The sequence below is a fragment of the Elephantulus edwardii genome, unplaced genomic scaffold (genome assembly GCF_000299155.1).
Source record: "Elephantulus edwardii isolate Elephantulus edwardi_28Jun2011 unplaced genomic scaffold, EleEdw1.0 scaffold00085, whole genome shotgun sequence".
NCBI lineage: Eukaryota > Metazoa > Chordata > Mammalia > Macroscelidea > Macroscelididae > Elephantulus > Elephantulus edwardii.
The window spans coordinates 14,615,949-14,626,909 of NW_006399835.1; the positions used below are offsets into that span (position 1 = coordinate 14,615,949).

A 10,961-nucleotide genomic window follows, 5' to 3' on the forward strand; every position below is an offset into this window, starting at 1 on the left:
CTCCTGTTGGGGTAACGCAGCCCTCTCTCACCCCTCATGCCAAAGTATCTGCAGAAATACAGTGGAAATTATGCAAGTAAATACGGTATTTAACTATTCTAATTTGTGTAAGTTTAAATTGTACTTATATATATTTCAAAGTAAACAATATGAGTGACTGACTCATTGGCTTCGATCTTTCATGCTTAGACATTTTGATTGATCTGAATAAACAAATTATTATTGCAACATATAACATACATCAACTAATATAATTCCAGTGGGTATAACACAAATGTCAGAATTTGATACACAAATCGTATCCCATCATTTTTCAATTACAGGCTGTTGTGCCAGCATTAGACAAGCATTTTCATTTTTATTCATACATGATGGTCCAAATTTTCACTTAAATATAACTTTCCAACTGTATAAACATTTTGAAGCAACTGTGTGTTTTTCATTTAGATTTTTTTGGTGTGTCATTGTCACGTTTAAGCTCGCTCTCTCTCTCTCTCTCTCTCTCTCTTTTTTTTTTTCACATGGGATATAATAAATATCCTGAGAACGAGGAGTGGACGTACTGCCCAGCGTACAGTCCCGCCGCCTGTTCTGAGGGCATCTGGAGGAACACCCGGTCTCCGGGCCTGAGCAGCAGCACCGCGCTCCCGGACGCCTGGTCCAGGAAGCCCTTTTTGTACTCGTCGTATGTGTACATCATAGGCTCGTTATTCTTGAACAGCGCAACCCACACGTTGCCTCCTTTGCAGTGAACATGGTAGGCAAAGTAGTAGACACCAGGGACCTCACAGGTGAAGATGCCCGTCTGTGGGTTGTAATTCTGTCTGCCATTATAGAGAAGTTTGTCAAACTTCACCGGGGCCCCCACTGGGGGGAAAGGTGCGGTCAGCTCAGCAGTGAATGCAGGCATCTCGTAGGCTGGCCCTCCGTTCTTGCCTTTTTTAGCCCCGTAGGCATGGGGAGTTTTCACGCCATCAATTCCCAGCCCCACATCTGGCAGATACTCTCCTTGGGGTTGCTGTGTAGGGGGCATTGCAGCTGGAGGCCCTGGGGGCCCTGGTGGGCCTGGGGGCCCTGGCAGACCAGGCTGGCCTTGAGGACCAAGGGCACCAGGTTTCCCTGGGGGGCCATGGAGGCCTGCCACTCCCGGCTTCCCTACTCCGGGGAACCCCGGGGGCCCTGGGAGGCCTGGTTCGCCTTTAGGACCTGGGATTCCAGGTGGTCCAATTGGACCACTAGGACCTGCAATTCCTGGGATGCCTGGAGGGCCTTGCAAACCTTGGTCTCCTGGGATTCCTGGCTCTCCCTTAGGTCCAAGCAGCCCTGGTGCCCCAGGGATCCCTGGCAAACCTTTGTGTCCTGCCTCCCCCTTGGGCCCTATGGGACCTGGTAAACCCCTCATGCCTGGAGGTCCCACCTCACCAAGGAAACCTGGCTTTCCTGGGAAGCCTTGAAGTCCTGGCTCACCCTTCGGACCTGATGGTCCCTGTGGCCCCACAACCCCACCCTCTCCTTTGGGACCGGGGAAACCAATAGCACCTGGAGGACCCATGGGGCCTGGGAGTCCAGGCAGACCTGGTTCTCCAGGGGGACCTCCTATCCCAGGGGCACCTACTGGTCCTTTCTCCCCTCTCGGACCTAGAGGCCCAGGAACACCCCCTATACCACGATCACCTTTGACCCCTGGAAATCCTGGTTTCCCAATTCCTGGAGGGCCTGGAGGGCCTGGTAGCCCTGGCAACCCTTGTTCCCCTTTGCCACCTGGAAATCCTGGCTGTCCAGGGATTCCATCCTGGCCTGGTTTGCCAACCCCTGGCATCCCAGGAGGTCCTTGAATCCCTGGTACTCCAATAGGGCCCTGTGGCCCAGGTTCTCCTGGAGGCCCTGGTTTTCCCAGAGGGCCCTGGGGTCCAGGGAAGCCTGTCACTCCTGGTTTCCCCACTCCTGGAAGTCCGACGGGGCCAGGGGGCCCATGCATCCCTGGAGGTCCTTTCAGCCCTGGTAGGCCTGGCATTCCAAAACCTTTCTCTCCTTTTGGACCCTGAAGGCCTGGAGGTCCTGGTGGTCCTTTAGGTCCTCTCTCGCCCTTTGCTCCTGGTTGCCCTGGTAATCCTGGCCCTCCTGGCTTCCCAATGCCAGGAAGTCCATGGGGTCCTGGAGGTCCTTGTGGCCCTGGGATCCCCATGGGCCCGATCTCCCCTTTGGGTCCAATCTCGCCTTTTGCCCCAGGCATTCCCATGGCTCCTGGTTTTCCTGGCATTCCTGGCATACCTGGCTTCCCAATTCCTGGATATCCCTGTGGACCTGGTTTTCCTTTGATTCCAGGGATCCCATGGCCTGGTAAACCAGGAGGACCAGGGGGTCCTCTTGGGCCAGGCTCTCCACGGGGACCTTGCTCACCTCGTAAACTGGCTAATGGTATTTCTGCTGGGAAAGAGAAAAAGAAGAGAGCCAGTTAGTCCTCACATCAGTGAAGTAAAGACATTCATGATTATTTCTGGCACATCTGCCTATTTATTAGGAAGGAATATTGAGAATAATGTGCTTATCTCCCAGTACTGTATGTTATAAGTATTTAAAGGAAAAGAAAATGGATCATTTCTTTGATGTATTTGAGATACTGTTTAGATGTATGCATCTGTTTTTTAATTAGTGTTGATTAAGTAAAAAGCAAAAAGGTAATGAATTAACATTTTTCCAAGTATAAAACTTGGAGATAATATATATACTGTAAGGTTTTGGAAAAGTCAAGGAAGTATAAAAATAGGTCAAAGTTTCCTGTAATTCCAGCACTCATAGAGGGTAACTTCTCATTTACATGTATTTCTGTCTTGTTTATTTTATTCTGTGTGTATGTGTACATGTGACTTTAAACAATGTTAGAGTCATACTGTGTTTTTTTCTAATGTATTTACCTGTCTAATGGGGAGTTCTGGAAGCTTAGTGGGTAAAGAATTGTGCTACCAACCCAAAGGCAGGCAGTTCAAATCTACTAGCTTCTACTCAGGAGAAAGTCGGATGGTCTCTCCCATGTGATTTACAGCTGCTGGAGGGTCAGCTATGAGTCAGTCCTGACTTGACAGCAATGAGTGAGTAAATGATAATAATTTTTGGTTAAACAATATTTTCTCATGTTTTGAAATATAATATAGATGATAAAAGATCATCATGTGGAATCAGGAAATAATAGAAATGTGCATGCTATTTTGTATTTGGTTTAAGCACAGCTTTCCATATCTGTCTTCGAGAGACAAATAGATTTGCTTACATTCTTTAATGTGTTGAATGATTTCACAAGTCTCAAGTATTAACTTGTTAATTTTTTAAGTGTTCTATCATTTGCAATTCTGGTTTTCCAACAGAGAAGTCGAATGAAATGTAAGATATTTCAGGATGGCAAGCAGCATGGATAAAGAAGTGAGCCGGGCTCAGGATCAGGGAGCTCTGCCTCTCTTACTGGGCTTGACTCCAGTCCTTTATGCTGTTCCTTAAGGCGCCAGCATCTCTGCTTTCCTGTCGGTACAGTAATACACTCACGCTACATGATTAGATAATAGATGTGACAGGAGTTGTGCTGTCTTCAATAGTGACTGAAACATAAAGCACATTTTGTTAGCAGTTATGATCTGTTTTGCAGATAAAAACAGCTCTCCATGTCCCATGATACAGGGAGCAATAAGTGAGATTAATTGTCCCCAAGTATTATTTTTTTACCGCTTTATTTTTTTCACTAAGCTATAATGGCAGGGAACAAAAAGAACCACAGAACTCACATTCTTTCCAAATTCCCTGATTTGCTCTCTGATACCCATCTGAATAAGTACAGGAAATCTCAGAAGCCAGCCTAGTCATTCACAAAAGGAAGGAAAAGAAATGACCTAGATAATTCCCTAAGTGGAATATCAGCTCTTAAAGAGAAGACACTTGAGACTGCTTCATTTATGCTGTTGTGTGCTGTCAAGTAGGTGCTGACCCACAAGGACCCTACTCACCAGTGTAGAGCTGCCCTATACGGCATCCAAGGCTGCAGTCTTTACATGAGAAGATGTCCATGTCATTTCTCTTACAAAGCATTTGGATGGATTAAAAATGCTAAGGAAGAGCAGAAGTCTCTTTCTTTGATGCCAGTAGATACTATTATAGTACTATTATGCCATGTCATTTCTAATCAGCAAATTAGGGAGGGGAAAAGGCAGCCTCTGGGACAGCCACAACTTGATTGGCCCAAGTTATAGTATTTTCAGTTGTCTGTTGTCTCATATGCATTTAAAAACTGGGAAATGAAGATCAAAGAAAACCTTAAACATTTTCTTTATAGTGTTGATAGAGAATGTTGAGTATACCATGGGCTGCCAGAAGAATATTCTGTCTTTAAAAAGACATGCCGTTTCTAACATGCCGTTAGAAAGCTCCTTCGAAGCAAAGGTGAAACTTCCTCTTCCATACATTGGACATGCTATCAGAAGGGACCAGACCCTGGAGGAGGACATCACGCTGGGTAAAGTAGGGTGTCAGCAAAACAGAGGCGGTCCCTTAATGAGATGGCCTGACACAGTGGTTGCACCCGTGGGCTTAAACACAGCATCCATTTATGAGGCTGGCAAAGGACTGGGCAGTGTTTTGCTCTTTTTTCCATCAGGGTCTGAGGAGTCGGAATCAACTCCATGGCATGGCATCCAACAGTAGCAGCATCTTGGGCAGGTTCACCTCTTATAATGCTAGAGTTTCTCAAATTCAGCCTCCCCACACCCTTTATTTTAAGATTCTTAAACAACACTAGAATATGACTATTCACTAATGTTACCTTTGCCTTTCTTGGGTGCCACTTCTTTGCCCATTCTTGGCACTGGTGGAATCTCCTTCCTGTACTGGGGTAGGTGTGAATACTCTTTGCCATACTGCATGTGGGGCATCTCCTTGCCCACAGAAAGGCCATCTTTGCCCAAAGGCATGTGAGGTACTTGCTGACCCAGGGGCTGGTACTGGGGAATTTGTGGTGGCATCTGAGGAGGAATTTGAGGTGGCATTGGCTTGATTCCATAGTAGGCACCGGCTTGAATGAGCCTGACACAGCCCAGGGCGGTGAAGAGCAGGACTCCCAGCAGCTGCAGAGGGGCGGGCGGCCCAGCCATCACCTGCGGAGGGAAGGAACACATTCACAAGGTGAAAACCTGGAGGCTAAAATGACTGAAGTTTATTCAGAAACAGAGAGGGGGCAAGAGGAAATAGCCTTTATTAGAAAAACTTCATGGGTGGAAGTCAATGAAAAGACAGATGCTACTTTTCAATCGGGAAAGAGAATGTTGAAAACCCCATTTTGACAAACAAAAAAACACTAGTGAAAAAAAAAGAGTAGAATCCAGCAATTGGTGGGAATATAGACAATGAGAAGGACAGTTAATGAATTTGAATTGTCATTAAGTAAGAGGGCATATTGCCAGAAGCGACCGTCCTTGAAAAAGTAAAAGGTCAGTGCAGGAGAAGACGACTCTGGATGAGACGGATTGATACAGTGACTGTGGCAATGGGGTCAGGTGTGTCAGAAACAGGGAGATTGGCTCAAGACAGGACAGGGTTCAGAGCTATTGTTCATAGGATCACTATTTGACTTGATGGCACTTTAAAGCTGACTCATAGCTGACATTCTAGGCTGTAAATCTCACTGGATGAGAATGCCAATCTTTATCTCTTGGATTCAAACCAGCGGGGTCTTTGGGTTTAGCAGCACAACTCCTTGCTCTCTAGGCTGCTGTTGTTTTTATGTGCCTTTGAGTCGACTATGACTCATAGCCACCCTATGAACCTCTGAGCCTAGCCCTATCCTAAGCCAATCTCACTGTATCCACCACACCTGCTCCTATTGCCAAGACACTGTGTCAGTCCACATCATCCAGGTTCTTTCTGTCCTGTGCTGATCCTTTACCGTTCCAAGCCAGTGTCCCTTCTCTAAAGACTAGTCCCTCCTGGCAACACACCCAAAGTATGTTAGATGGGATTTCAAAATCCTTGTCTCTAAGAAGAATCTGATTTCACCCTCTTCAGGGCATACCAGGTGGGAAGGGTGGAGGGTCAGCAAAGAAGAGGAAGACCCAGGTGGATGCTATCCATCTGAAAGTTGGACAATGAATAAGAATGAGAGAAGAAGAACCAATGCCTTGACTTGTGGTGTTAAGGAAGAGTATTGAAAATCCCATGGACTGCCAAAATAACAAACAGGTCTTGGAGGAAGTATAACCAGGGTGCTCTTGAGAGGCAAGGGTAGTGAAACTTCATCTCACATATTTTCCGCTTATTGTTAGGAGGGGCTAGTTCTTGGAAAAATCATACTTAGAAAATTGGATGGTCAACGAAAGCGAAGAAAACACTCAACAAAACAGATTGACACAAGGACTATAACAATAGGCTTGAGTATATTAGAGAACAGTCAACTTGATGGCATCTAACAACAACAACAACATTGGTTGGGTTGTGAGTATGGGCAGACACCATAGGCTCTGATGTGAGACTGAATACTGAGGATGGCAGAGCAACAAGGTTGACGTAACCTTGGCCCTGATGGAACATGGAGTCTCCATAACCAATCCTTAACTTTGGAAATTGTTAACTAGAGGGAGAAATATACTAGTTTTACTACTACCAGTAGTTGTTGTCATTGTTAGATGCCATCAAGTTGAGCATGACTCATAGTGACCCTATGAACAGACCTGAACCCTGTCCTATTCTGTTCCATCTTCATCATCTCTGACACACTAGAGTTCATTGCTGTAGTCACAGTGTCTATCCATTCTTCTTTTTTGTCTGACCCTCTGCTTTTCCAAGCATGCTGTTCCTTTCCAAGGAAAAGCCTCTCCTAGCAAAATGCCCAGAGTATGACAGATGAAGCTTCACCATCTTTGCCTCCAAGGGGCATTCTGGCTGCACTTTTCCCAAGACATATTTGCTTGTTCTTTTGGCAGTCCATGGGACATTCAGTAATTGTCTCCAACATCAAAACTCAAAGGCATCAATTCTTTTTCTATCACCCTTATTCATTGCCCAGCTCTCAGATGCATAACAAGTGACTGAAAAGATCATAGCTCAAGTCAGGCACCATTAGTCTTCTGATTGACATTATTGCTCTTCAGGGTTTTGGACAGGTCCATGACAGAGGACATGCTTAGTGTACTGGTCAATTTGAACTTGGACATGAGTAATTGATGATCTAACTTAGAGTCCGCTGCTGGCCTAGATTTGACTGCTGATATTGAGCTTGTCCAATGATTCCTTCCACTGAAGTTGTCAATCTGATTCTTGTGCAGCTCATCCGGTGAGTTCCATTGTAAAGTTGTTTGTGTTTTTTTTTTCTCTTAAAAAAATACATTTGCAATGAATAAATAATTGAAAATACAGAATTCAAAAAGACAGGCAAAATACAAAATGTTGTGTTTGTTGATGAGTCTTCCTCCAATCCTGATGCTGTGTTCTTCATAAAGTCCAGCTTCAAATTATTTGCTCAGCATACAGGTTGAATATATGGAGAAAGGCTACATCCACAGTGCACAAGCTTTCTGATTTTACACCATGCAGTGTTTTTTTAAAGAGAAATCTTTTGCAATTTATCTTTTTTTAAAAAAAAAATAATAAAGAATTTTTTAATGCAACATATATATTTTTCACAACATATTCTTTCCATTCAATTTTTCCCTATTCATTCACTGTTGCACATTTTCCTCCTTGCCTGCTCCTCCCGCTCAGTTTTTCTCTTTTAAAAAAATATTCGAGTCCACAGTCCACTTTATTAAGCATTTCTTTTTCTGTAATCATGTCATGAAAATAATACCTAGTCCTATATTCCTTTTAAACAGTCCTATCCCTCATCTGTTTCAATGCAGTATACATTGTTTATCCCATTTAGACTATTTTCAAATTAGCATGTACTATCAGTTTTACAATTATTTGTATAAATATAGTGACAGAGATGTTTAATTCAAATATGAATGGTTTCTAAACTCCCTAATAGTAGCTTTTCCAAATTAGCAGTTATTAGAGTCAATATAATTAGGATTTACTTGAGCCCTGGTGACATGGTAGTTAGGCACTCAGCTACTAACCAAAAGGCCCATGGTTTGAACCCACTAGCCACTCCACAGGCGCCTTCTTTAAAAACTGCTGCTTTGGAGACCCTATGGGACAGTTTACTTTGCCCTTGTTGTAAGCTGGAATTGGATCTGTGGCAATAAGTTTGGTTTTAAATCTTTTTCTATTTACATAGAGGTTTGGTGGCTTAGTGGTAAGAAGTTGTGCTGCCAACACAAAGGCACGCAGCTTGAATTAATCATATGTATATAAAACTTGATGGCACTGATAAAGCTTTTATATACATAAAAATATAAAAATAATCTCTGATTAAAACCATCAGAGAGATATCACCTTTGGGTTAGCAGCCACCATAGCTTTGTATATATAACTAATAATTGGGCAAGGAGGCAATTGTCAGAATAGTGCAAGAAAACAGTGCATGGTCCAAAATCAGGAAAGGAGTGTGTCAGGGATGTGTCCTGTCTCCATATCCTTTCAATCTGATGCAGAACAGATCATTCAAGAGGTTGGACTTCATAAGAAGGAATACGATTAGAGGAAGGTTCATCAACAGTCTGTGTAATGCAGATGACACAATTTTATTTGCTGAAACTGAAGAGGGCCTGAAGGATTTGCTGCAGAGGGTCAAGGACTGTAGTTTGCAATATGGATTGATGCTCAATATTAAGAAAAATGAAGATTCTCACCCCTGGGCCAACTGGCAGCAGCATGATAGATGAAGAAGAGAATGAGATTATTAATAATTTTAGCTTGCTCAATTCCACAATCAACACTCTTGGCTACAGTAGTCAAGAAATCAAAAGACAAACTGCATTAGGAAAATCTGCTGTAAGGAAAATCTGCTCCAGAGTGCTGAAGAACAAGGATGTCAATCTAGAGACTAAGGTGCACCTGATCAGGCCTTGGTCTTTGCATTTACTTGCTACGCAAGTAAACTGGACAATGACCAAGGATGACAGAAGAAGAATTGATGCCTTTGAGCTGTGGTGCTGGACAAGAGTGTTGAATATACCACTGACCTCCAAAAGAATTAACAGTTCACCCTCTGGAGAGGGTGAAATCAAGTGGCTCCTTGGAGGCAAGGATTTTTTTTTTTGGTAAGAAAAATTTGTATTTAGAATTAGCCAGCTGGACTCAGTTTAGATGATCCCAATTTTGTTGACAACACCCAAAGCATCAGTCAGGAGCAAGTTGAACATAGGCCTTCTTCTCTCCATCAGGCCTAATCAAGATGTTGACCTTGCATTAAAACTAATAAAATTTTTTTTTTAAAAAGATGTTGACCTTGGCCACATCAATGTCATAGAGCTTCTTTACAGCTTGTTTAATTTGGTGCTTTTGGGCTTTGACATCTGCAATGAACATAAATGTATTTTTATTCTCTATTTTCTTCATGGCTGACTCAGTGGTTAAGGGAAACTTGATGACAGCATAGTGGTCAAGCTTTTTTCTCCTGGGGGTCTCTTCTGGGGTTATCTGGGCAGCCTTCGGAGTCTCAGCATCTTAGGCTGCCAGAAGGTGGGTGACATGCGGATCTTCTTTTTTCTGCTACTGTGGATGCCCTTCAGGACTGCCTTCTTGGCCTTTAATGCCTTTGCTTTGGCTTTAGTTTTGAGAGGGGCAGGGGCTTCCTTCCTGGCTTTTTGCAGCATCTTCATAGGAAGCAGAGGCAAGGATTTTGAGACTCCATTTCACATCTTTTGGGAATGTAGCCAGGAGTGACAAATCTTTGGAGAAGGATATCAAGTTTGGAAGGATGGAGGGACAGACAGCACAGGAGAGGAAGACCCCAATGAGATGGATCGATATAATAACTGGGGTAATGAGGATAGGTGTATCAGGGACAGTAATATTGGTTCAGGATAGCACAGGGTTCAGAGCTACTGTGCATAGGGTCAAGTCATAGTTGACTGGATGGCATATAACAACAACAACAACAACAACAACAATATGTGTGGATGTATTAGAGCTTCAGAGGCATGCAATTTGAATCTACCAGCTGCTTAAAGGGAGAAAGATGGATGCTCTCCTTCTGTACGATTTGCAGCCTCTGAAAACCCACTGGAAGATCAGCTAGGAGTTGCTTCCAACTTGAAAGCACACAACAAAACAGCAACATACATGAACAATTCAAAAAGACCTGTTGAGAATCATCCTAGCCTCAAGTCTGTGCGACTCAGGGAAATGCAGTACTAGCAAATGCACACCAGGGGGCATGTGCAGTACACAGAAATCAGCTTAGTACCCTCTTGACATTAACGCTGGGAATACGGATGCTACCCTCTCTTAACCTGCTAACTTAGGACTTGAAAAACGGGAATCCTAAGTAAAGTGTCAAGAGAATGTTTATTGTCCAGAGAGAAGAGAAAAAGAAAGTTCTTCATAACTTTTAATGAAGGTTTTCTGGAAAACCTTGATAAAATGGTCTATAATTTCTATTCTCCTGTAAAATTTTGTTTTTTTATTTCTGTTTGCATGTACCTCACTTAACTCTAGACAATAGTTTTCCAGTTTTTAGAGGATGTGTTGATTCGTGACAAAAGCAATACCAAAGAGTGTGAACAGGTTGAAAAGTAACTGAGAAAATATTTATAATAAATCCTTATTAAATAATTCACTGTTTTGCACTTTCCCCTCTTAAATACACCTTTTCCTCACTTAAGGAAAAAAATGAGGAAATGATTATCAGATAAATGACTGATAAAAATCTTTCCCTTTCCCATAAATCATATAGTCCAGGAATAGTTTATTTTGAATGCACTATTAATAATGTATGTACTGTTAAAAATATATTTTATATACTTGGACTAAAAGGCAGTCATCAGAACAGAGCAAGGAGACACTACATGGTTCAAAATGAAGAAGGGGGTCCATCAGGGATG

At 43.1% G+C, this 10,961-nt stretch overlaps 1 protein-coding gene across 2 annotated transcripts; it reads right to left on the reverse strand.

Annotated features, from left to right (window-relative positions):
- Positions 1 to 371: 371 nt before the first annotated feature.
- COL8A1 (collagen, type VIII, alpha 1) lies at positions 372 to 5,135 on the reverse strand. Of its 2 annotated transcripts, none has more exons than XM_006890026.1 (2): positions 4,805 to 5,135; positions 372 to 2,427 (listed from the first exon to the last, which is right to left on the reverse strand). In XM_006890026.1, the coding sequence occupies exons 1-2, from the start codon at positions 5,130 to 5,132 to the stop codon at positions 518 to 520; spliced, it is 2,238 nt and encodes a 745-aa protein (XP_006890088.1). In that variant the 5' UTR covers positions 5,133 to 5,135; the 3' UTR covers positions 372 to 517. The 2 variants fall into 2 exon arrangements, with proteins under 2 accessions (XP_006890088.1, XP_006890089.1); XM_006890027.1 differs by having other exon boundaries at positions 515 to 2,424.
- Positions 5,136 to 10,961: the final 5,826 nt, after the last annotated feature.